Source organism: Bison bison, unplaced genomic scaffold, assembly GCF_000754665.1.
Source record: "Bison bison bison isolate TAMUID 2011002044 unplaced genomic scaffold, Bison_UMD1.0 scf7180017864260, whole genome shotgun sequence".
Lineage (NCBI taxonomy): Eukaryota > Metazoa > Chordata > Mammalia > Artiodactyla > Bovidae > Bison > Bison bison.
This window is the reverse complement of record NW_011494832.1, coordinates 846,899-873,907: the sequence shown is the minus strand read 5'-3', so window position 1 is coordinate 873,907 and position 27,009 is coordinate 846,899. Positions and strand designations below refer to the sequence as shown.

Genomic DNA, 27,009 nt, shown 5'->3' with positions numbered 1-27,009 from the left:
GGCTATTCGAGGTTTTTTGTATTTCCATACAAATTGTGAAATTATTTGTTCTAGCTCTGTGAAAAATACCGTTGGTAGCTTGATAAGGATTGCATTGAATCTATAGATTGTTTTGGGTAGTATACTCATTTTCACTATATTGATTCTTCCGATCCATGGACATGGTATATTTCTCCATCTATTAGTGTCCTCTTTGATTTCTTTCATCAGTGTTTTATAGTTTTCCATATATAGGTCTTTAGTTTCTTTAGGTAGATATATTCTTAAGTATTTTATTCTTTTCGTTGCAATGGTGAATGGAATCCAAATTGGAAAAGAAGTCAAACTCTCACTGTTTGCAGATGACATGATCCTCTACATAGAAAACCCTAAAGACTCCACCATAAAATTACTAGAGCTAATCAATGAATATAGTAAAGTTGCAGGATATAAAATCAACACACAGAAACCCCTTGCATTCCTATACACTAATAATGAGAAAATAGAAAGAGAAATTAAGGAAACAATTCCATTCACCATTGTTAGATATGTTTTTAAACATTTCCTTCTAGATATTAACTTGTGATTATTTCTGTTTTAGGTGTTTTAGAAAACAATTATGAGTGCTTACGTGTACTAAATGTTGAACGAAACAGAAATATTATTTATACCTATAAGGTAAGTCTATATTCTTTTTTAAATTGAGGTAGAATATACATAACACGAGGAGGGTATGACAACCCACTCCAGTATTCTTGCCTGGAGAATCTCCATGGATAAAGGAGCAAAGCATTCATGGGATCACAAAGCATTGAACACAAAGAGCAGCTAAGCACACACACATATACTTAACATAAAATTTACTCTTTAACCATTTATATATATATATTTTTTTCAACAGACTTTTATGCCTTATCTTTAGAAGGTATAGTGAATAAGACTTGTTGGCATTTAATCGTTAACATATGACTTTTTTTTTATTTTGTGAGATTGAATAGGGTAATTGAAATTCAGTCTTATGTAATATTTTTTCTTTTTTAAATAAAATAAAACTATACCCAATGTCTGATACAGTGCTCAAAGGTTTTGAATAAATGAACAGTTTCATCCTCTAGAGGAAAAATGCCAAGTAAGAGATATTTAAACTTAATCAATATGTTAAGTTTTTATCTTTGAGAAAACATTAAATATTATTACTGTACATTATCTGTTTGGATTTCTGTATACTCAGGGTTTTGAGGCATTATTATTTAACAGTGTGTTTTCAATGTTAACTGTTCTAAGGAAAGAAAATTTAACTTCGTGGATAATTTTACTGTAATAGTGAAACATGAAAGAATAATTGGTGGCCAGTTTGCTTTGCAAGTTGTATTACTGTACTTTATTTGCTTAAAGAAGTTATTTTAAGTTGTATCCATGAGGATGCTACATTCAAGGAATTCTATGATTCATGAAGTTTTTGGTTGTTGTTCAGTTGCTTAGTCATGTCTGACTCTTTGCCAAGCTTCCCTGTCTTTTGCCATCTCCCAGAGTTTGCTCAAACTCATGTCCATTGAGTTGGTAATGCCATCCAACCATCTCATCCTCTGCCATCCCCTTCTCTTCCTGCCTTCAGTCTTTCCCAGCATCAGGGTCTTTTCTAATAAGTCAGTTCTTCTCATCAGGTGGCCAGAGTATTGGAGCTTCAGCTTCAACATCAGTCTTCCCAATGAATATTCAGGGTTGATTTCTTTTAGGATTGACTGGTTTTGATCTCCTTTCAGTCCAAGGGGCTCTCAAGAGTCTTCTCCAACACCACAGTTTGAAGGCATCAATTCTTTGGTGCTCAGCCTTTATTATTGTCCAGCTCTCACATCTGTACATGACAACTGGAAAAACCATAGGTTTGACTGTACAGACCTTTGTCAGCAAAGTAATGTCTCTGCTTTTTAATACACTGTCTTGAGTTGTTATAGCTTTTCTTCCAAGGAGCAAGCATCTTTTTATTTCATGGCTGCAGTCACCATTCACAGTGATTTTGGAGCCCAAGAAAATAAAATCTGTCCCTGTTTTCCATTGTTTTGCCATCTATTTGCAAAGAAGTTTTACTTCTAAGACTATCATGGACTTATTCTACCTACTTTCAGTATCCATCGTTCATATTCTTTTACAGAAATAAATGAAAGTAGAAAAAGATTTGCTCCTTCACTATGCTGTGTCCTGTAGACAGGCTCCCTCAAACTCACTGAGCTGTGTGTTCATGGTTCCCTTTCACCACTTAACCTGTGTTGCCATCGGAAACGTGTTCAGTCCTTCTCTGACATGCACAGCAGGCTACCTTTAGAGTGCTTATTGCTAATACTGGTTGAATTATTGCAGATATCTTTTAAAACTAGTAAATTCCTAAACAATGACCTTTAATAAACATCTAGTTAATTTTTTCTTTTCAGGACAATAAGGGAAATGTCTTCTTTGGATTGTATGATTACCAAACCAAACAAAATGAGGTAAAAATCACCATAAATTATACATTAGTTTTCAGTTACTTTACTGCCTTTGGTTTTCCTTTTTTTAAGATACAAATTTATTTTATATTTCTTTGTCTTCCTTCTCTTGTCCTTTTGTACTATCTTTAAAAAAAAAAAAAAAACATGTGAGGACTCCTGGACCAAATGTCAACTGTAGTCTTTTAGTCCTTTGAGATTTAAGCTGAACAGGTTCAAACCAATTATCCAGTATTCTGTAGGAATGTAGGAAGTCCAGTGGCCTCCCTAGGATGTGTGTTTCCCAGAAGCTTAGAATGTCAGAATGACCTCTGAGTTCTGCTTCTGCAGAACTTCACTGATTTTCTTCTCATTACTTCTCAAAGATCCAGTTGTAGAACCAGCCTCTTTTTCTTAATCTTTCCTCAGACAGCTCACATAAGACATTGGTTAATGTGACAGGCTTGTCTTATTCTTGAGGCAAGTGGGAGGAGGTCCCTTTGTGTCTATATAAAAATAATTTGTAAATATTAAGAGACTGAGAAGTCTATAAATGTACACTGTCACAGTCATTCCAAAACACACTATTACATGAAAAAGCAAGTTGCCAGGATAATGCATTCCATTTATGTTTTATAAAAAACTTGCAAGAAAATAACATAATATATATGTGTGTAAATATATTAAAAACTCATTTTGAATGATCTGAAAGACTACAGAGTAAATTACAAAATGTTTCTTTTTCAAAAGGGTTTGGGATAGGGTGAATATAATGGAGAACTTAGACTTTTTGTTTGGTAGTGTTTGCATGTTTTAAACACTTATTAGACTATGTGTGCTATTACATAATTAAAAGGATGAAGCAGTTACAATTAAGTATATACATTCATGCCTCTTCTTACTTATAAATAAGAATCCCTCAGAGCAAGAATAAAGGAAACCATAATTTGTCACATGAATTCAGAGCTATCTTATTAACTCAAGTTTACTTTTCCTGACTTATTTTTATCAACTTTTGGCCATTGCATTCTAGTATGTTTTCAGTGCTTTGTTAGTCTGCAAGTACTATTTACCTTCGTAATAGTTCTGCTAGTCACTGTTTCTCTTAACTTATTCTCTCCTGAAGTCTAAGATTCTATCTTTCCTTATACCCTGAATATGTTTTAAGAGAGTTTGCTTAATATAACTGTGATTGTCTCCATTTCCTCAGTCTGCATCTCACATCCTCCTTCTGCATGACCATTTTAATTTTCTTTGATATTCCAGGAAATAGAATCTTGCAACATTTAAACAGTAAGAAAATAAAATACAGGTTAAATAAAAATAGCAGATTACTTTGCCAGTGTTCTAAATATGGGCATCCTTTAGGAGATGCACTTGTGACAGTCTCTTAGGCATAGTTAATGATGTCATAGTTATGTAATTTGATTAAAATGCTAACTTGCCTTCATAATCCTAATTGCTCGCCCTTGAGTGCTTATTATGTGTGGCAGACATTGTAGTAAGTATTCTCACATGGATTATTTAACTTAGCACTTCTAAGAATCTCCCAAGATAGGTAGTAACATGATTCCTATTTTGCTGATGGGAGGATAAAATGGTTGAGTAATTCATCCAAAGTCACACAGCTAGCAAGTGACAGAATTAGGATTTGAGCCTGGGTCTAGCTTGACTTCAAGGTCTGTGCTTTTAACCACTACACTGTGTTGTCTCCTGGTTAAATTTCAGTGCCAAACATGGCCTACAATAGCAAACTTTTTTCTTAAAAAATAATTTGAAACTTCTCAGTATAGATAAACTGGTTCATTGGTGGTCCTTTAATAAAATGCTTGCCACAGTGATACTTGCTAAAGAGCTGAGTGGGGATTTGCATTCATAAAATTGTTATTTAACATGAAACTCCAAATTAAAAAATACTTCTGTTTTAATAGCATCTCTATACATTTGAGAAAGATTTGCAAGTTGTCAGTTGCTCAGTCAACAAGGAGAAAACTTTGCTGGGTAAGTTGAACTCTTTTATTGCTACAAGTCGAGAACTAAGCTATATTTTTTGAGTTTCAAAGTATTGAATTTTTACAATAGTTGATTATTCTGGGAAAAGATGTACTTTCGAGATAAGATTTGAAATAAAGAATCTGTAGAGTCTACCTACAATAAAGGGTGCTTTGTATTTTACTTTGATCATCCACTGACAGATCCTTTGAGCCCTCACTGATTCTGGGTATTATCTGGTAAACTTTAACAAGCCACTGCATAGATTATTTGCTGATGGATTTTTTTTTTTCTTTTTCCATTAGCTACAAGTTTAGTTCAAGCTGCTAAAGAAGGAAGGAGTAATGAGCTTCAACCAGGTAATGAAATTATACTTTTTAGTACTTGTTGATAGATGAAGATTTATTGAACTACTAAGTCAAACTGCAAGCATATTTACAAATAGCTTTATCTCAGAATACAAAGGCAAAGGTCATGTCAGGCATGTTCTTTGCATTTTTTCCAAGTAAACAAGAAAGTACAGAAAATAATATAACAGTGAATAACAGAAATATTAAAAAAAGGCAGTTAGCACCTGCAGACTAAATAGGTGCTACAGGCAGAAAGAAGCTGGTACCAAAGGTCGGGAAGAGGTTAGTATTTGAGCCCAGATAGTTTGAGGGATGATCCTAGGAGTTTTTAAACAGAGACCTGAAAGGAGGGGGGCAGCAAGCATGCATCTATGCAATGCAAGAGACCCAGGTTTGATCCCTGGGTCAGGAAGATCCCCTGGAGGAGGGTATGGCAACCTACTCTTGCCTAGAGAATCCCATGGACAGAGGAGCCTGGCAGGCTGCAGTCCATAGGGTCAGAGTCAGACACCACTGAAGCAACTAAGCAGCGGCAGCATGGGGAAGCGCATTTCTGGCAGAAGGAACAGCCAGCATGAAGGCCCTGAGGCCAGAGTGCTTGGTAGACTCCCTGGCTGTTCCAGGATAGTGAGGTCAGTGAGGCTGGACTGGAGTGAACAAGGGCAGAGTGGTGAGAAATAAGGCTAGCAGTAAATGAACGTGAGTTGCAGACAGATCATGGAAGCCCTTAGGAGGTCTTTTGTTCAGCTACAATTTCAGAAATTATGTGACCAGAAAGTACTATAGGATCTGTTTTAATGATTAGTCTTTTGAACAAATATTATGTAAATATTTTGCCTTTTGCTGAAGGCTGATTTTTTGTTTGTGAATAACTTGATAAGCTATTGATTATAAAATGTAGTTTGCCTCAAGGTGTTAACACTGTTGCTTATCATGAGATTTTTCCATTGCAAATGAGACAGACTATAATGTATCTCATATAAGCAAGATAGAGTTCCTTGGTCTACAAACTTTATGACAAAATTTTTGTCAGCAGTGCTTCTCTTCTTGACCGAGGCCATGCAAACTTGTTTCATTTGGGAAATGGTTTTACGCAGGAAGCCAGGCCCAGCTGCCCCTCTCACCCTTCCTGGGGTATGACATTTTCCCTAAGGCATAGCAGGTCCCTGTGGGCAGTGTCGTGGGCCCCACTGCTGCTCCAGGACCCCAGGAGCCTTTGTGGTCAGTTAAATGCTGCAGATGCTCCATGGAGCTGCTTTAATTGCAAAGTTCTAATAACCAGAGCTTCTAAACAACCAGACTTGACTGAATTCTTCCAAGCTTTTCACTATTTCGCAATATGTACCTTTACCTGCATCAGACCAGGTTCTTTCTTTTTCTCATTCTTCACCCTCCCTGTGCCATGCCTATCCTTGTGCTTTTTTTCTTTTTTTAATTTAAATTCAGTTTAAACAAAGCAAAAATATTCACTCATTTCTCCCCTTACCTCCTACCCTCTGCCTCCTGCAACCACCGATCTGTTCTCTGTATCTATAAACCTGGTTTTGGTTTTGGTTTGATTTGGTTTTTAGATTCCACATATAAAAGAGATCATATGGTATTTGTCTTTTATTTTAGTTGATTTACTATATTGTGTTAGTTTCTGGTGTACAGAAAAGTGATTCAGTTACACACATATGTATTTTTTTTTTCAGATTCTTTTCTATTATGGTTTATTACAAGGTATTGAATATAGTTCCCTGTGCTCAACACTAAGAACTTGTTATCTATTTTATATATAGTAGTGCGTATCTGTTAATCCCAACTCCTAATTTATCCTTCCCTAACCCTTTCCCCTTTAGTAAAGTTTGTTTTTTTAGATTCCATGTATAAACGATATCTTGATATTTGTCTTTCTCTGACTTAACTTCATTAGGTCCATCCATGTTGCTGCAAATGGCATTATTTCACTCTTAGTATGACTTACTTCACTTAGCATAACACCTTGAGGTCCATCCAGCTGTCCCTTTTGGGCCTGCTGCTCTACTCCCTACAGCTTTGGTGTCCTGCCGGGTCTGTCTTGCCTTTCAGTGATGTACTCCCAGGCTCCATTGATACCTGGATTCTCTGAATTGTTAAGACAACTTTAAGCACGTAATGGAATCACTGTGGATTTTAGGGCTAAAAGTGATTGTAGAAATAATCTGATTCTGTAGTTCTTCACTTTATTTTTTAAATAACAAAACACTGGCAATTCCCTGGCAGTCCAGTGGTTAGGACTTGGCTCTTTCACTGCTGGGGCCCGAGTTCATTCCCTGGTTGGGAAACTAAGATCCTGCAAGCTGCACTCAGTATGGCCAAAAAAAAAAAAAGCAAAAATAAACTAAAAACAAAGCACCAAGGCCTAGGAAAGCTTCGTGATTTATTGAAGTATAAATATCAGGTTAGCGACAGATTTTAAACTAGAATTGATATCTCTAGTATCCTATTCCAGAGTGCTTCCCGTTACACTATGAAAGCACATGGTATGTTATCGAGAGACATTTCTGTTTGTCCAATTACTCTTTTCATTAAGCTACTTATATTAAGCATCCGAGCTGCCCTAAAGAAATGAAAAATTAGTGTAGGAAGATGAATTTTGCCCTGCCCTTGATAAGCCTTGCATTTTAAAGGTAAGTGAAATTAGCTGATAATCTCATCTGGGAACAGATTCATTGACAAAAAAGCTGAATATAGGTGATTTGTTATTTTTCCAATGAGAATATTCCCCCGCCTGCCCCCTAAAAAGATTTTTCCCCTAGTTGGAATCTATAAACTTTTTGGGCAAGAGATGAAATAGTCAAACATCAACTTGTACTATTTACTGTATTAAATTAGTTATATATACTTAAGACAATAAGGAAAATTGCTTTTTTTTTTTGTCATTCCCACATTTCACAGTCTCTTTTTCTTCACAAGTATCTTTGACATCAATATTTCTTATTCTTAGAGCCATTTTTTTGAGCCATCAAGCAGACTCCCTAGGCATCTCACTTTACCTTGTCTCAGTTATTAGAAGTATATAGCCCTTTTAAATCGTGAATGACCTGTCCCTGGAATTTTAATTCTAAGTACCCATCGACCAAACAACATTTGCTTTTGATTTTATTTTGTTGTTGTGTATTTGTGACCCCATATAATAACTCACTCACTGTTTTGCTTTCAGTAAACTCTAAAAGGTATTTTAATAGAAATATCCAATTCTTGAAAATGTGAGGCAATATCCCAGAAAATATTTTATATTCTTTACATTTTTTTTTTCTTGACATAAAGCAATACTGTTAGGTTGTTTTCTTAAATAGTGAAAACTGGCATTGATTCAATTCCAGGCTGCTGTACCATCCCCAAATTGTAAATGATTACTCAAAGTCAAGTCATTGAGGAAGTACATGAGAATATTAGAGCTGTTATAAGAACTCAAATATAAGGCAACTCCTTTTCTGAGGAGGGAAACTCTTGGTCTAACTTTGAATATCTGTGGTAACCCCATTCTAGCCTGTGTCCAAAACTTCCTCCTAATTACTATCTTTAACGACATTTGCTCAGATGTGACACTAAGGAAATAAGTGAGTCTTTATCCATGCAGCTCCAGCCTTCCTGAGGGAAGCCCAGTCCCTGTGCTAGTTGCTGTCAACCCTAACACATTCATTCATCAGAAATATTTATATTTTCCTACACAAACAGTATTTGCCATTGTGCTACAGAATTGTAGTGACACTGAACTGAGATGTATTTATTTAGACTTAAAAGCTGAGAGGGCCTGTGAAGTGATGGTAAAAATAGCTGAGAAATGGGTGGGAACGTGTTTCTCACTCCATGTACATTGACTCCTCCTTTATGATGTTTTCTGTATCTATTTGCGTTTTTTTTTTTTTTATTTGTGGTTTTAAGAAGTCTCAATTTTAAGCTAACTGCTTTTGTTTGTGGAGTAACTAATACAGTAAGTAATGCATTTTACATTTCCAAAGTTCAGGCCTATGTGGAAGAGTAATGTGTAATATTCTGGGCTTTGCTACTATTAAAAGCATCCTTTACTTTATAGGATCAAAGTGTTTAACTTTGTTGGTCGAGATCCACCCCATTAACAATGTGAAGGTTCTAAAAGCAGTGGATAGCTATATTTGGGTACAGGTAAGTGATCTCTTTAATCAAAAGGCATGAAACCTAGAGATAGTGGTGTTAAAAGTGTTTTCATACACATTATCACATTTAATCCTCAGAATAATCCAGTGAATGGGTATGGCTGGAATGAACACCTCTTCCCTCACAAACATGGAAATCAAAATTCAAACCTAGCTCTCTGTCTCTATTACATCATGGTTGTTTGATATAATAGATGTTTTTACATGATAAAATATTGAATATCAAAACACATTGAAAGGAACTTTGAAAATGGCTTATCTAATGTTTCATAGAGTTGACAGGTTAAATGCCTGTGTTTAAATGACATAATTAATCCCTGAATTTCTCAACTCCACGCACTGATGCAGAAGCACTGTGTGTATAACACAAATAGACTTATTTATAGTCAATCCTCATTGCTTGCACATAGAATTTGCAAATTCTGCTACCCACTAAAATTCATTTGCAACCCCCAAATCAGTCATTGGTAGACACGTGAAAATTTGTCACCCAATGTACATGTTCCCAGCTGAGGTAGAACAAGGTGACCCTGCCTTTCAGAGTCAGTTCTCAGACTATAAACAAACATTGTTTTCATAGTCAACTTAATGCCATGTTTTTCACTCTTTGGCAGTTGATTTCATGTTTAAAATGTCCTCCAAGTGTATTGCTGAAGTAGTGTTTCATGTTTCTAAGTGCAAAAAGGCTGCTATATACTTTACAGAGAAAATATGTGTGTTCATTAGATAAACTTCATTTAGGCATTATAGTGCAGCTGACTGAGTTCACTGCTAACGAATCAACAGTATCTTTAGTTGTGGCACGCCAAATCTTTTGATCATTGATGCAGCATACGGAATCTTTTTAGCGTGCACACTCTTAGTTGCGACATGTGGGACCTGGTTCCCTGACCAGGGATCAAACCTGGTCCCCCTACAGTGGGAGTGCGGAGTCATAGCCGCTGGACCACCAGGGAAGTCCCACAATGTCTTTAAAAAGGGACACACATTAGACCAAGTTTTGTTTTATTTTGTTGACAAAAATATTGTAGCTAGAGGCTCATAGGAGCCTGTATCACTATTTCCCTTGGGAACAGTGGTTCAGAGTTCAGTGTTTGTGGTGACCTTATGGAACATAGGGCTTCCACGGTAGCTTAGAAAGTAAAGAATCTGCCTGCAATGCAGGAGAGTCGGGCTTGATCCCTGGGTTGGGAAGATCCCCTGGAGAAGGGCATGGCTACCCACTCCAGTATTCTTGCCTGGAGAATCCCATGGACAGAGGAGCCTAGCGAACTACAGTCCATGGAGTCAAAAAAGAATTGAAAACGATTAAGCACTGATGCCGGCACAGATGGAAGGTAACTATCACTGAGAACAAGAATCGATTACCCTTGTTCCTGCTGGGTTGCATGAACAATTACCTCGTGTAGCCTCCCCCTACCCTACCTATCCTCAGCCTCTGACCTTGGGTCTCCCTCTGGCAGTATGTGTTGGGAGAACGGCCTGTCTCTCATGTGCCTGGTTGGCCACTGTCAGCCAGTCCTTCCGGCTGTGCATTTCACCACCACTCCTGGCTTCTCTCCGGGCCGCTGCTTGCTGCCAGACAGGGCCTGGCCTGGAACTTCTAAGCTACATTCCCTCCCCCAGGAATCCACTCTGTTTATTTACACTGTCCTCAGTGCAGGGGTGACTGTGGGACACTTCCCTTTTCTGGCATGTTCTTTTGGTTTCTTTACCGTTTTTATCCAGGGCTGTGTAGGCAATGATGATGTTATTGAAGGATGGGTAATCAGAGTGTAGGAAGGAAAAAGGTTTTACAAATATACAGTTGCATAACACTCTGAATATATTTTAAAGATACTAAATTGTATTATTAATAGTGAAAACTGTGAATAGTGAATGTTGTTATGTGCATTTTATCTTAATTAAAAAAATTAAAAATGCAAGGTGCATGATTGCACCCCCATCCATGTGAAGTAGACCCACACTCATCTTGGTCCATCCAGTTTCAAGCCCTGCTCCATGCTCTCATGCTCAGGCCTCTGAAGAAATAAACTCCTCCAAGCCTCCACCCATGGCAAATCCCCACTTTCACCCTCTCTCCATTCTGCTCTCCTTTAGAGAAACACCATTCATTGTCCACAAAATTTGGTCTTACCCTGTGATCTATTTCCTTTTTCTTTCCAAAACACCCATGATGATTTCCAGTAGTACATTTTCCCTCTACCTGTGCAGCCTTCGTGAAGAAACTTCTTCAGGACAGTAGTGAGCGGAGTCCGGATCTCAGTCTGGGACCCTTGTAGAGTTCCCCACCAGCATGATTGTACCTTCCAGATAGTTCATTGGATAATTACACACTGACCCCGTCCACATGCCTATAGTATGACCTTCCATCAATGAATATTAATGATCATAATCTAGCTCAATATTTACAAAAATAATTATTTTCCTAATATAGTCTATATCGGAGAAGGCAATGGCACCCCACTCCAGTACTTTTGCCTGGAGAATCCCATGGACAGAGGAGCCTGGTAGGCTGCAGTCCATAGGGTCGCTAGAGTCAGACATGACTGAGCGACTTCACTTTCATTTTTCACTTTCATGCATTGGAGAAGGAAATGGCAACCTAGTGCCATTGCCTGAAGAATGCCTCCAGTGCTCTTGCCTGGAGAATCCCAAGGACGGGGAAGCCTGGTGGGCTGCCGTCTATGGGGTTGCACGGAGTAGGACATGACTGAAGCGACTTAGCAGCAGCAGCAGCAGTATAGTCTATATAGATTCCTACTCACAAAACAAACAAAACAAAATCTCCAAAATCGTTGCATGCTTTTGTAGATCTCTGTCTGAAGCCTGCCTTATGTATATTCTCACTTGTGGGCCTTGCTCCAGGGTTGCCTCAAATTCGAAAGAAAAACAACCACCTGAATGGAACTTTTAAAATCGTGATTGCCTCACAGAGACCAGGCAAAGGTTTAGAACTGATCATCAGTTTAGGTCACAGCCCTAAGCCAGCAGGCCCTGGTCACCTCCGGAGACCCAGGGAAGACCAAATCTGTAGTTTCTCCTTATTTTGAGGCATTGGGTATTTGCTCTTCCATTATCTGTGTGAAAACTCATCATTGCTTCTCCGCAACTCCAGTACACAAAGTATCCTTTTTGGTGTACACAGTTTCACAAATCAGCAGATATAAGTTCTATATTCTTCTCATAGCTGAATTTTGCATTGCTTTCTATTTTACAGTTTTGAGTTAATTGCAGTGAAGAATGCGTGTATGTGTGTGTGCTTATTTGCTCAGTCGTGTTTGACTCTTTGCTATCCCGTGGCCTATAGCCCGCAAGGCTCCTCTGCCCATGGGCTTTTTCCCAGGCAAGAATACTGGAGTGAGTTGCCATTTCCTCCTCCAGAAGATCTTCCCTACCCAGGGATCAAACCTGGGTCTCCTGCCTCTGAGCCATTGGGGAAGCCCTGCTGTGAAGAATGGTATAGAGTTAATGCTTTGCTTTTCTCAAAGGGAAATGACTACAAGCAGTTTTAAAAGTTAACCGATTCTAGGGACTTCACTGGTGATCCAGTGGTTAAAACGCCAAGCTTCCACTGCAAGGGGCACAGCTACAATTCCTGGTTGGATAACTAAGATCCTGTATGTGGCAGTGTGGCCAAAAAAAAAAAAAGATAAATCTTTTTAAAAGTTGACGAGATCTATTCTAATTTGGCATTATGAAAAGTTAGGATACCGTGTAATATATTTTGTCAGAAATTTCCCTAGTCTTTAGAAAGGCTGTAGGCTGTAAAACAGGGACTTGAAAAGTTCTGTTCTTTTATTATGCTTTCAAGTTTGGAGAGAAAACCCAAAATTAGCCAGTGGACCTAGTGAGCTGTCTTTCATATTACAAAGTGAAACTTCAGATTTATAGTTACTCTTATAATGATGAAGGACTTAAGTCACTGGAGTCATCCCATGGCCAGGTTCCCCTCAGTATCACAGCTGATGGTGTCAGGCCTGTGTTTCTGGCTGCCCGCTTTGTCCTGTGGGCTGACAAATAAGGGCAGGCACAGAGGAGGAGGAAGGGCTGGATCAGGCCTTTTCTTCCAGTGGCAGTCGTTGAATACTTTGAGGTAAACCCTCCACCACATGCCACACTGTGACTCACTGTCCTTTCCTGGAAAGTCCCTGGTTCTGTTGTGCTTTGTCTCTCGGATGTGGGACTTTGGAAGTTGTCGTGGAGAGTTTGTTTACTTGGGTCTCAAATTAAACACTAGGTTTAGCTGCATAAGAAATTGTTATCGATCACTCTTTTTTGGTGCTTGTGAAATGGAACTTTCTGTTCAAATGTTGTTTATTGATATTGTTTTTGATTGACTTCAGAATTACATATTCCAAATAAAAAGCACCATCCCTAGGAATGGCTTACAATTTAGCCTTACTGTTTAAAGGAATTGTGTTGGACCTGCCATCAATCCCCACCTGCAAAACCAAGCTCCTGAAAGTGTTCCTTTTCCTCCCTTGCTTCCATCTATAGTGTATGTGTATGAATGTGATTTTCCTAAACTATTTTGCGGTTCTCATTCCCTTCTATGGTATGTAGTAGTACAGTAATTGAACATAGCTTTTGAAATAATCGTGTAAGCAAGGTAGTTGCTTATGACTTTAATTTCTTTTTTACAGTTCCTCTACCCACATGTTGAAAGTTGCCCTCAACCAAAGAATCATCTGTTACTGCTTTCAGAAGAGAAATGTAAGTATATCTTTAGGTTTTCTATAGGGACTTCATGAACAGCATGTCTCCTAGTGAAGCACAGAATGTGAGGAAGCTTCTAACTGTCCACTCGTCAATCCAAAAGTCCACTGACTTTGATGTCCATTGGAGACCTAGGACTCCTGTGGAAGGACTTTCTCTCTGCCTCATTTGTTGTTCTCTTGGGCTCTGTCTCCATATGTGATGGGCTTCTGCAAATATGGATTTCCAGTTTGGCACATGGTAGAATGTTTGTAGAACAGTCATTTTTGTCTTCTGTAGCCCATCCTTCTTTAGGATGTCTGTCACAGTTGAAACTATAAAGTAAGGAGAGAGGCTCGGATGGACAGAGGGAACGGTATTAGAAGCTAGAAGAAATCCATGGCAGAACTCGAGGATACATAGTGACTTGGTCAAATTCAGGTAGAGGGAGATAAGATTGGGACATCCTTTAATGATGATTTCAAGTAGAAGGAGGGATAGAGAAAGGACAAAATTCACTGGTGCATCTTATATAGGAAGCCGTCTTTCTTGTTATGAGGTGAAGCAGCTGGTTTGTAATTGGAGGGACAAGACTGAAGATTTGGTTTGTGTTCACTTCCTATGCTGCTACTGCTGCTAAGTCGCATCAGTCGTTTCCAACTCTGTGTGACCCCATAGACGGCAGCCCACAAGGCTCCCCCGTCCCTGGGATTCTCCAGGCAAGAACACTGGAGTGGGTTGCCATTTCCTTCTCCAGTGCATGAAAGTGAAAAGTGAAAGTGAAGTCGCTCAGTTGTATCTGACTCTTCGCAACCCCATGGACTTCAGCCTACCAGGCTCCTCTGTCTATGGGATTTTCCAGGCAAGAGTACTGGAGTGAGTTGCCATTGCCCTCTCCAATACTCTTGCCCAATTATGTATTTCACATTTTTGTAACTAGAACCAACAGAAGATACATATGGCTCAATGTAAACTGCTTACTGAGAAAAATGGTCCATCTATACATCAATAAAGTGTTTATAGTGTTCTGTTAATGACCCCTATAAAAATAACCTCCCCCTAATATCTGGCATAATGAGTTTTCTATATGATGTTTTCATATAAAGAGGTATTTGGTATTTGGAAATTGAAGATAAACCCTGCCAAATGAGCCCTATATAAGACTGATGGTATTGGGGAGGGAAACATTTGTTCAGCTAACCCAGGGGAGTAGCAGAGTTAAATGCTTCATGTGTTGTTGGTATTGAGAAGCAGAGTAAATGCTGGACTTGACACAGACTGTAAAGGGAGGGTGGAGAAAGGTGGGTTGTTGTTTTGAACCTTTCTTGTGAGATTGCCATCTGTGATAGTACTATTTTTCAGCCAATTGTTTAATCTGCTTTGCTTTTATATATTAAAAAAAAGTTCACAACTGTTGGGTGAAAAAAAGTACTCATATTTTTCATGAAGGTTAAGCTGTCTTTGTTTTCTTTTTTTAAAAGATATTGAACAATTTCATATCCAAGTTGTCCAAGAAGATGGAAATAGAGTGGTAAATATTTGAAATTCCTTTTGCTTCAGAGTTTTTTCCCATAAAGAGTAGCATTTCTAGACTATTAAGGATGTATTAATGTTATGGAAACATTCTACTTTATTTGGTGTCAAGTTATAGATTGGTTGTTATAACATGTGAAATAATACAAGATATATAAAGGAGTTGATTATCTCCTTCATATCTATCTCATCGCCCACCCCCACCCCCCACCCCACCACGATCAGTCTCCTGAGATAACTGATGACAGCCTTGAGTGATGCTTCCATGCTTTGTACCTCGCCCAGGGTTCGATGCACAGATACTGGGATTCAGTTGCTTTTACTAAAATAGATTCATAGTATAGATATTAATTTTCTGCCTTTGCTTTTGCTTAACATATCAGGGGTATCCCTGTAGGTTTCTAAACAGAGATACGATTTCTCTTAATTTGTATACATAAGCATGCATATAATAAATGAGATCATAGCATATATACTGAGGTTCTATATAGTTCAGTTTTCTTTTCTTTTTTGCTTGTTTTCCACATCCCCCTTGACTCTTCACCTCTAACTTTTGTTCACAACCATGTGTATTGTGTATCTTTTCATACTTTTCTCCATACCTCTGTGTCTCACATCCCCACCCTGATACACCCAGAGGTTTGTTTATTATTCACTCTTTCCTTATTGAACTTTGTGGAATTACTGCCGAGCAACCTAGAGTAGCTTAGTGCATTGTCTTCAGAAATGCAGACGGTCCCTGGCATAGATGTACACAATTTTGTCACCATTCTTCCGTGGATGTATATTCACTTGATTGCCTTTTCCCCCCTTTTATTTGTTTACATTACAAATCGTTTCAAATGTTTTTAACTTTACATGTTTGGTACACATGTTTCTTTGAGTTAAACCCTCAGGGATGGATAAGTGGGTTGATGGTTATATGCATTTAATAAACTTCAACACATTTTGCCAGATTACTTTCCAGAAGACTTGTAACAATTTAGTTTTGCAAGCAAAATATAAAAGTACCCTTTCCCTGTATCCATACCAATAATAGATGTGTTTCCCTTTTTAAAAAATCCAGTTTGATGGGTTTGTTACTGAGCGACTGAACTGAACTGAGCTGAACATTATTATTTGAGTTTGTATTTCCTTTAGTATTGTTGAGTTTGAACATTTTCTACACTTATTGGGTGTGTGAATTTGTTTTTCTGAAAATTGTTTAGTTATATTCTTGTGTATATTTTTGCTAGGTTGTCTTTTTTCTTGACAGTTTTTGTGATGTTACTGATATTAAAATGATTTCCTTCAATATTTAAATGGTCTACATCAGAATACTCTTTCTCTGATTTTAATTTTAAATTCTGTGAACAAAATTGAAATGAGAAATGGCATTTGTTAATTGTGTATCTATGATCGAAAGCCTCAAATCAAGACGCCTGGCTGGGAAATGACGAGAAAGTGTGTGACTAAAGCTCTGGGCCCCAGATGGATGGGAGGGCAAAGATAAGGCCAGTGGTTGGAAATGGTCAGGCCAGAGAGGAACGACCAAGGTGCGAAATCCCAAAACCATCAGTGAGGATTTGGAGATAGTTAAATAAACAGATTGGAGTCAGGAACTGGGAATGGACAGAGGACTGCTGGTGAGAAGAGGGGTTGGGAGTCGTGAGAGACATTGCTGGGAGAGTGAGGCCAGGAGGCACTTGTCAGAAGCCCAGGAAAGATTCTCCTGGCCAAGATGATACAGCCCCAGCACACCTTCATCCACGTGTGCCCTTCTGTGAGGCACTGCTAACATCCCTATAACAACCTATAACAACCTATAACCCCTATAACAACCCTAACATCCCTATATAAAAGTGATGGTATTATATTTATCCCAGCATTTTCAGGAAACACAACAATGTGGACTCACACAGGTGAGGTAACTCTGGAGAGGAAAGAACTGCTATATGAACCTTGGTTGCCATCAGATGGAAACAAGATGGGTTTCCCAAAGTTAAGAGTCAGATAAGTACCCTTAGATCTTTTTCCAGCAAATGTGATGGAACCAGGCAAACAGAAATAGAGGTGTATGATTCTGCTTGCCCTGTGCCTCCCTTGAGTTCCAATTTAGCCTCAGGGGAGAAATCCTGTTTGAGATTAGAGAGGGTTTAGGTACAAATATGGACCATTCTGATGGTCCATCGGACCATCAAAAAAAGGTCCATCCCTTTTTTTCCTTATTCTCTTACATCAACTTGTCTTCATTCTTTACTTACCTGTTCCAGTATAGCTTTTGCTTGTTGAGCATTTTGAGGAAAATGAACTCTGAATTCCTTGTATTACATTTAGCATTTCTTTCAATTTACCCTTGCATACCTTATTTCCTTTCCCTTTAGTTGACAAGTATTTCTTGAGTACTACTACTTACTAGAAACAGTCAAGTCACTGAAAATATAAAGGTGCTGTAGAAGAGTGCATAATCATTGGAGTAGACTTATAGCATTAATTAAAGTATAAATGTGATAGAAGCATGCCAAAGTGACAGAAATACAGAGATGGGGAGCTTTGCCTTCATATTAGGAGGTGAAATTGGGCTTTGTACAGGAGGCAATGCTTCAGCTGGATCTTAAAGGATGAATAATTAAGTATTGCTGAGAAATGGGCAGTATCATCATACTCATTGTAGAAGGTGGACAGGTAAGAACTATGACCAAAGCCACATGAAGTGTTTATGGCAGATCTAGAATTGTTGCCCAGTACTCCCCTCTCCTAGGCTTGAGTATTCCCTTGTCCTCACAGTCGACCTTTGGTAGTAAAGCCCTCTAGACTGCAGATACTTGAGTGTGTTATGTCCAAAACAGGAAGCTTTGAATCTTCTATTTGCCTACCTGTTGATTTGTGATAGGTGTGGCCTTGGCTTCAACAGCCCCAGCCTATCTGTCTAACTAAGAACAAGAATAAAATAGTTTATTGCAGAGTGTTGTGAAGAGCAAGTAATGAAATGATACCTTAAATCTTTTTTTGGAAAGAGTTTCCATGTGTATGTGTTGGAGGTAGGTGGCAACTAAAAATTAACTGTGGAAATATTTACATGTACTATAAAGATAGAATATTCAAAATAACTATGAAACCCAAATATGTTCTCCTTTAAAATAGTTATTTATTTCTAAAATCTCTTTGCCTCCTTAGGTAATTAAAAATTCTGGCCATCTCCCAAGAGAGAGAATAGCCGAAGATTTTGTTTGGGCTCAGTGGGATATGTCAGAGCAGAGATTATACTATATTGATCTGAAGGTAAAAACTAGTCCACTGGCTCTCTTTTTTATGGGAGTGTTTTAATTTTGACATTATCATTATTGTAATTTATTAGTTATTTCATTTTCATTGATGAGAGCAGTCAAAGTTTATTACAAATAATGAAGATTTTCATTACTGTTTGCTTTTTTGTTGCTTCCTTTTCTCTCTCTCTAGTGTTTTTTTTTTCCCCCTTTGTTACTTACTCTGTTTTCTCTTTTAGAAATCAAGGAGTGTCTTAAAATGCATCCAGTTTTATGCTGAAGAGCACTTTAACTTAATGGTATGTCTGGAAAATGACTGGGCTATATGGTGAAATTTTATACCCATTTTGTGATTTGTGTGAAAGTCGCTCAGTCACACCCGACTCTATGACCCTGTGGGCTACACAGTCCATGGCATTCTCCAGGCCAGAATATTGGAGTGGGTAGCCTTTCCCTGGAAGATCTCCAGGGGATCTTCCCAACCCAGGGATCGAACCCAGGTCTCCCGCATTGCAGGTGGATTCTTTATCAGCTGAGCCACAAGGGAAACCCTTATACTAACCATTACTCCTTTTTAATGAAAGTTATCATAAAGTTATCATTTTAGCATTCTCGATCATGTATTAATAGCTTGTATGAGCAAGTAATATAGTTTCTGTCAACTCAAAGCTTCGGCCTTATAGTAGATGCAGTTAATATAGGTGATTAGAAGAGCACACACAGGGAACTTCTGCTAACTGAATGCTTCACAATAAAGAAACGTGGTTAAGAATGAGGGTTTGTAGGAGGTAGTATTTATTAGAAGGTAGTATATTGCAACCCACTCCAGTATTCTTGCCTGGAGACTCCCAGGGACAGGGGAGCCTGGTGGGCTGCTGTCTATGGGGTCGTCGGACACGACTGAAGTGACTTAGCAGCAGCAGCAGCAGTATGTGGTAGGTGTGGTCAGCAGTACGTGATTACACGTCATTTGACCCAAAAGGATGTGTGAGGATGGTGGATTGAGTCTAAAGTCGATGAGAGGATATAGTTTAATTAGTAAAAATCTAGAATCACTCCTGGAAAAGTATTTGGAGTATAGTGAGAAGTATCATTGTAGTGAGGAGTCATAAGTATCTTTATCTGTGATGGACAGAACATTATTTTTCCTGGCTAGGATTAATATTGCTATCTAATGCAGTTTGACATCATACCATTATAAGAATTTCATTTACTCCTCCTGCCCACCCCCCCCTTTTTTGGACTCACACTCATTCTTTTTCTAAAGATACCATTTCCTACACAATCATCTGTGTCCTATAAAAGCCTACTCCTTCCAATTGACTTATTACACAGCCCATCTACAGTAGTCAAATCTGAAGCAAAATCTTGATGTATATTTATGATTGGTAAATATACATCAAGCTTGTGATTTATGTAGACTCCAGAATATTCCCAGTGGACTTTCTCTATGTAGATTTGTGAAATAACCTCTAAAGATAATGCTCGTTAGGAGCTCTTCATCATTATGTAAGCACAGTGTCGTCAGGTTTGCTCTGATTTCCAGAACTATCACTTAACTAATGTCATCTTTTGCTTTATTATCACCTGATTTTTTGACAGTTTGAAGCACCCTTGGATATATCATTAAGTGACTCAGGATTCAAGTAGGTTACTCCTAAATTATTATTATTATTTTTATAGACACTTCTGGACAGAATGATTATATTTAAACATAATCTGTGATATACTGCTAAAAGGATAATTTGATGTTCTGTTTATGTGAGGGAGTGTTTGTCATCTTTTCTGTTTCTGTTTCTATAGGGAATGTAAGCAGTGTTATCAAGTATGAACACAGGGTTTTTCCATGTAAAGGCAATCATATTGATTTTCTTAGCCATTTATTTCTACAGGGCATCTTCATTTTTTTTTGATATGTGGAAGTGCTCTGTAATTCAATAAAAAGATTCAGAGTCAGAGTCAGAGAGCTCTATGTTTAGAATGAAGCATCAGAACCCTTTTCTTGTTGCCATGAAAGAGGATGTCTCAGGTCAATCCACTTATAGCTCAGCTGAGTCTATTGCTTTTTTTTTTCCCCCAGACTATTTTACATTTAGTAAAAACAGGAGATACTTTTGAAAAAATAGACTTAAAGCCATAAGTGCACAGAAGAAATGAAAGTCTTCCTGAATTAATGATAATTGCAAAATGCTACATTTCACTAGCTTTATCATATATGAATATTCAGTTCTGTTTATTTTGAAATGTAGCATCAACATTATTTTAAAATTAGACAAAAGTTGAAATATTGTGTATCCTTTTCCCTATTGCCATTTATGTACCATGTATTTTTAAAAATTACTGTTTTTTAAAAAATAATTCTATTTATTTATTTTTTGGCTGTGTTGGGTCTTCATTGCTGTGTGGGCTTTCCTCTAGTTGTGGCAAGCGGGAACTACTCTCTAGTAGCTTCTCATTATGGTGGCTTCTCTTGTGGAGCACGGACTCTGGGGCATGAAGGCTTCAGTGGTTGTGGCACGAGGGCTCAGGAGTCGGGGTTCCTGGGCTCTAGACCAGAAGCTCAGTATTTGTGGCACATGGGCTTAGTTGCTGTCTGCAGTGTATGGGATCTTCCTGGACTAAGGATTGAAAAATTATTATTTTAATTATTTATTTTAACAAAAAGACATGTTGTCTACTTAAATTTCTCAAGACATGTGGATAAATTATAGTGGTTACTCACATCTTTTATGAGGGAACTTATTTGTAAATTCCTATCCTTTATGTTCTTAGACTTGTCAACTTTGGATATAGTGATCTTCAAGACAAAGAGGAATTATCCGAACACCTGACCTTATGTGTTTTTACCAACCATACAGGTAGAACCGGGTTGTATTTGTCAATTTACTTAATTTTACTTGAGTTCCATATATTTAGGCGTTGTTCAGCTATATGGATCCTGAACATAAGTGATTATGTGGGTATTTACATACCAAATTAATTTCTCCACTGTAATTTTATATATTTGCTGTCTGTATAAAAGAAGCCACAGTCCAGCTATTGTTCTAAAAGTTTTTCTTTGTATTATTTCTCTAGTAGAGGGGATGGGTTCATATTTAATCAAGCTACATTTTCTCACCTGCTTCATGGTAAAGAAATAACATACTTTTTGTGTCTGGCTTACTGATGTTGAAGTTCTAAACCAATGTGATTCGCTACTTTCAGAGCCATGCTATAACCTACTGAGCTGACAATCAAATCTCCACATACAAGTTATGAGGGTACAGTATTCCATCTCTTAAGACCTGTTTATTATAGATAGAAAAAATAGGGAAGGGGAAAAATAATGCCTGAAAATGAGAGGAGAGGAGTATGATTACAGTCAATGAATCTCATAAAAAACTGCTCATTAACGTTAATAATCATCTAAGTAATCAACTCTAATAACTAAATCTAATAGCCATATTTAATACTCCAACTTGAGTGGACAGTTACTATTAGAGTTAAGTAGTGCTTGGACTAAAATTACATTCATTTAAAGCCATATTATGTGGTATTCATTGATCTATCACTTATGAGCATTAATAGAAAGTTACTACTTAGTACAGATGTTGAACATTAAGTGCACACAAAATATTTGAATAGAATCATAGTACATTTTATGAATGAGAATTATAGGGAGCCATGAGAGCATATAGTGGAGGTTTAATAGAAGATACTGTTATAGTATGTTCAAATATGTACAAGTATGTTCTGCCTCAGCCAATGCATTCTTAGTCCTGAAAATTGCTTCCTTTTCCACCTCACTTTTTCAAAATGCAGCCCATAGTTTTCTCTCCATTTCGGATCTCCTTCAAGCCTACAAGTCCCTCTATAAACCAGTCTTGGGGAATTTAGGGCAGGAAATAATATTTCCCTTGATACTTGAAGGATGTATGTGAGCTAAGAACAGGGTGACTAGTTGCAGTAGAGTGAGCAATAGGAAAAGTATTGGTAGAGAGATCTGAAGAGGTAGGCAGGGCCCAGGTCATGGAGGGCCTCGCAGACCATGGGAGGATTTTAGCAAGAGATGAGGGTGGCTTCTCTTATGTTGTTGGAAGAGGGTGTTTGCTATGACCAGTGTGTTCTCTTGGCAAAGCTCCATTAGCCTTTGCCCTGCTTCATTCTGCAAGGCCAAATTTGCCTGTTATTCCAGGTGTATCTTGACTTCCTACTTTTGCATTCCAGTCCCCTATAATGAAAAGGACATTTTTCTTGGGTGTTAGTTCTAGAAGGTCTTGTAGGTCTTCATAGAACCATTTAGCTTCAGCTGCTTCAGCATTACTGGTCAGTGCATAGACTTGGATTACTGTGATATTGAATGGTTTGCCTTGGAAATGGCAGAGATCATTCTGTTGTTCTTGAGATTGCATCCAAGTACTGCATTTCAGACTCTTTTGTTGACTGTGAAGGCAACTCAATTTCTTCTGAGGGATTCTTGCCCACAGTGGTAGATACAATGGTCATCTGAGTTAAATTCACCCATTCCAGTCCATTTTAGTTCACTGATTCCTAAAATGTCGATGTTCACTCCTGCCATCCCCTGTTTGACCACTTCCAATTTGCCTTGATTCATGGACCTAACATTCCAGGTTCCTATGCAATATTGCTCTTTATAGCTTCGGACTTTACTTACATCACCAGTCACATCCACAACTGTGTGTTGTTTTTGCTTTGGCTCCGTCTCTTCTTTCTGGAGTTATTTCTCCACTGATCTCCAGTGGCATATTGGGCACCTACCGACCTGAGGAGTTCATCTTTCAGTCTCCTATCTTTCTGCCTTTTCATACTGTTCATGGGGTTCTCAAGGCAAGAATATTAAAGTGGTTTACCATTCCCTTCTCCAGTGGACCACGTTTTGTCAGAACTCTCCACCATGACCCCTCCGTCTTGGGTAGCACTTGGGTAGCTCATAGTTTTTTTGACTTAGACAAGGCTGTGGTCCATGTGATCAGATTGGTTAGTTTTCTGTGATTGTGGTTTTCAGTCTGTCTGCCCTCTGATGGAGAAGGATAAGAGGCTTATGTAAGCTTCCTGATGGGAGAGACTGAGTGAGGTGGAAACTGGGTCTTGTTTTGATGGGCAGAGCCATACTCAGCAAATCTTTAATCCAATTTTCTGTCAGTGGGCGGGGCTGTGTTCCCTCTCTGTTATTTGGCCTGAGGCCAAACTATGGTGGAGGTAACAAAGATAATGGCGACCTCCTTCAAAAGGTCCCATGCACACACTGCTGCACTCAGTGCCCCCAACCCTGCAGCAGGCCACAGCTGACCCACACCTCTGCCAGAGACTCCTGGATACTCACGGGCAAGTCTGGGTCAGTCTCTTGTGAGTCCATGGAATTCTCCAGGCCAGAATACTGGAGTGGATAGCCTTTCCCTTCTCCAGGGTATCTTCCCAACCCAGGGATCGAACCCATGTCTCCCGCATTGCAGGCGGATTCTTTACCAACTGAGCCATCAGGAAATCCCAAGAGAAAACACAAGAGAAGACTCTACACATGGACATCACCAGATGGTCAATACCGAAATCAGATTGATTATATTCTTTACAGCCGAAGTTGGAGAAGCTCTATACAGTAAGCAAAAACAAGACTGGGAGCTGACTGTGACTCAGATCATGAACTCCTTATTGCAAAATTCAGACTTATATTGAAGAAAGTAGCAAAAACCACTAGACCATTCAGGTATGACCTAAATCAAATCCCTATGATTATACAGTGGAAGTGACAAATAGATTCAAGGGATTAGATCTGATAGAGTGCCTGAAGAACTGTGGATGGAGGTTCATGACATTGTACAGGAGGCAGGGATCAAGACCATCCTCAAGAAAAAGAAATGCAAAAAGGCAAAATGGTTCTCTGAGGAGACCTTACAAATAGCTGTGAAAAGAAGAGAAGCAAAAGGCAAAGGAGAAAAGGAAAGATATACCCATTTGAATGCAGAGTTCCAAAGAATAGCAAGGAGAGATAAGAAAGCCTTCCTCAGCGATCAATGCAAAGAAATAGAGGAAAACAACAGAATGGGAAAGACTAGAGATCTCTTCAAGAAAATTAGAGATACCAAGGGAACATTTCATGCAAAGGTGGGCACAATAAAGGACAGCAATGGTATGGACCTAACAGAAGCAAAAGATATTAAGAAGAAGTGGCAAGAATACACAGAACTGTACAAAAAAGATCTTCACGACCCTGATAATCATGATGGTGTGATCACTCACCTGGAACCAGACATCCTGGAATGTGAAGTCATGCAGGCCTTAGGAAGCATCACTATAAACAAAGCTAGAGGAGGTGATGAAATTCCAGTTGAGCTATTTCAAATCCTAAAAGATGATGCTGTGAAAGTGCTGCACTCAATATGCCAGCAAATTTGGAAAACTCAGCGGTGGCCACAGGACTAGAAAAGGTCAGTTTTCATTCTAATTCCAAAGAAAGACAATGCCAAAGAATGCTCGAACTATTGTACAGTTGCACTCATCTCACACGAGTAAAGGGTCAAAAAAGGGAGGAGGTTTAGCAATTAGATCTGGATATAAATATACAAAGCTTATGTGGAACATCCAAAGACAAAGGAAAGAGTATGGGGAGAGAAGAGGGAAACCAAGTGAGATGTTTTAGCAGCCAAGAGCCGAGGGGGTTTCATAAACAAGAGTGACTTAGTAGGTGGTGAGAAATGGAGCCCATTGGGTATGGCTGCATGGAAGTTACTGTGTGTGGTTTGTGCTGGGTGATTGAGGTAAAATCTTGATTGTGCTGGGTGAAATCTCATGTGAGAATTGAAAAATTATAGCAACATGTACATGCATAAGAGAGGCAGCAGCTGGATGGGGAAGTGGAATTGTGGGGGTATTATTTTTTGAGATGGTAGAGACTGCAGTATGTTTGAATGCTTATAGGATATTTAATGGAAAAGAAAAGATGACAATATACAGCAGAGAGAAATAAGTAATAGAGTGAATTTGCTTAGAAGGTGAGATGTAATGAGATCCAGAGCTCATGTGGGTGCCCCCAGAGTTGGTTCTTCCCTGCTACTTACTTTAAATTTGTTAGATATAAATAATCATTTTAGGCTTTTATTCTGTAAAGATTTTATTCTGTTTTATTTTATTCCCATAGGAATTTCTCACAAATAGTAGTAGTTTATAAATAGGCTATCTATGACATATCTTAAGAAATGTTAGGTCAATTTTGCAAAAGATGTGAAAGAGCCTGTTTTTCCTTTCTCAGTAATGTCTAGGAGCCTTGCTTTTCACAGTCAGCTTTGAAATAAAAAAAATAAGCCTGTTTCAAATGAGGTGCTTTCAGATTTAAGATGAAATAAACCAAGAGAAGCACCCTTTTTATTTTCAACTCATAAGTTGTCAGTTCATGTATTTCCCAAATTACTTTTCAAAAACAGCTTTTGGAACTTTGTGATTAAAACAAATACCTAGTTCAGCAAATGGAGAAAGGCGCAAATAGTCTAATCCCTATATGGCTCCCTCTATAATAAGGAGCTTAGTTTTCCACTAGTGTGGAGAACAGAAAATATGGTTCATGAAAGAAATGCCAATAGACTCAGGACCTTTTACAAACTCTACTTATTTCAACTATTACATTCATGCTGATGCTGTAATAACATTTGTTTTTTAGTTGTTCCATATTGGTCATTGAGAGTACTTTGTCCTTTCACTATCACTTCTTACGTTCTTGAAAGCATCTTGGCCCTGAATTTTCCTGCCCTCAGAAATGAAATCTGCTACCTTTCAGAGATTTAAAAGTTAAAATCTTGATGATGAGGCTGATCATAAGAGTTAGTGGTGGGCAAAAGTGCTCTGTTAATGTCAGACCACTGATATATTAGGACTATGAGTTCCTATAGTTTTTTCTAATACATTTTTAACAATAGGAGGGTGAATCAGGGATTTTCTAAAGCATTGAACGAAAGACTGCACACCCTATCTGAGTTGCTCAGTTGCGTCCGATGCTTTGCGAGCCCATGGACTATACCGTCCATGGAATTTTCCAGGCCAGAATACTGAAGTGGGTCAGTCAGTTCAGTCGCTCAGTCGTGTCAGACTCTTTGTGACCCCATGAACCACAGCATGCCAGGCGTCCCTATCCATCACCTGGATAGGGACGCCTGGAGTCCCTATCCAGACGTGCTAGAGTCTACCCAAACCCATGTCCATTGAGTGGGTGATGCCATCCAACCATCTCATCCTCTGTTGTCCCCTTCTCCTTCTGCTCTCAATCTTCCCAACATCAGGGTCTTTTCAAATGAGTCAGCTCTTCACATCAGTTGGCCAAAGTATTGGAGTTTCAGCTTCAACATCAGTCCTTCCATTGAACACCCAGGACTGATCTCCTTTAGGATGGACTGGTTGGATCTCCTTGCAGTCCAAGGGACTCTCAAGAGTCTTCTCCAACACCACAGTTCAAAAGCATCAATTCTTCGGCACTCAGCTTTCTATATAGTCCAACTCTCACATCCATACATGACTACTGGAAAAACCATAGCCTTGAGTAGATGGACCTTTGTTGACAAAGTAATGTCTCTGCTTTTTAATATGCTATCTAGGTTGGTCATAA

General features: G+C 38.5%; 1 protein-coding gene across 1 annotated transcript in view; it reads left to right on the top strand.

The window, feature by feature from the left end:
- The window catches only part of GSAP (gamma-secretase activating protein), a 149,747-nt gene that overhangs the window by 60,839 nt on the left and 61,899 nt on the right, over window positions 1-27,009 (top strand). Inside the window, exons 5-15 of the mRNA XM_010848190.1 lie at window positions 581-657; window positions 2,409-2,465; window positions 4,373-4,442; window positions 4,739-4,792; window positions 8,844-8,932; window positions 13,590-13,659; window positions 15,123-15,172; window positions 18,331-18,435; window positions 18,659-18,718; window positions 20,022-20,065; window positions 21,192-21,277. Coding sequence (XP_010846492.1) covers window positions 581-657; window positions 2,409-2,465; window positions 4,373-4,442; window positions 4,739-4,792; window positions 8,844-8,932; window positions 13,590-13,659; window positions 15,123-15,172; window positions 18,331-18,435; window positions 18,659-18,718; window positions 20,022-20,065; window positions 21,192-21,277 — 762 coding nt within the window. The remainder of the gene's footprint in view (window positions 1-580; window positions 658-2,408; window positions 2,466-4,372; window positions 4,443-4,738; window positions 4,793-8,843; window positions 8,933-13,589; window positions 13,660-15,122; window positions 15,173-18,330; window positions 18,436-18,658; window positions 18,719-20,021; window positions 20,066-21,191; window positions 21,278-27,009) is intronic.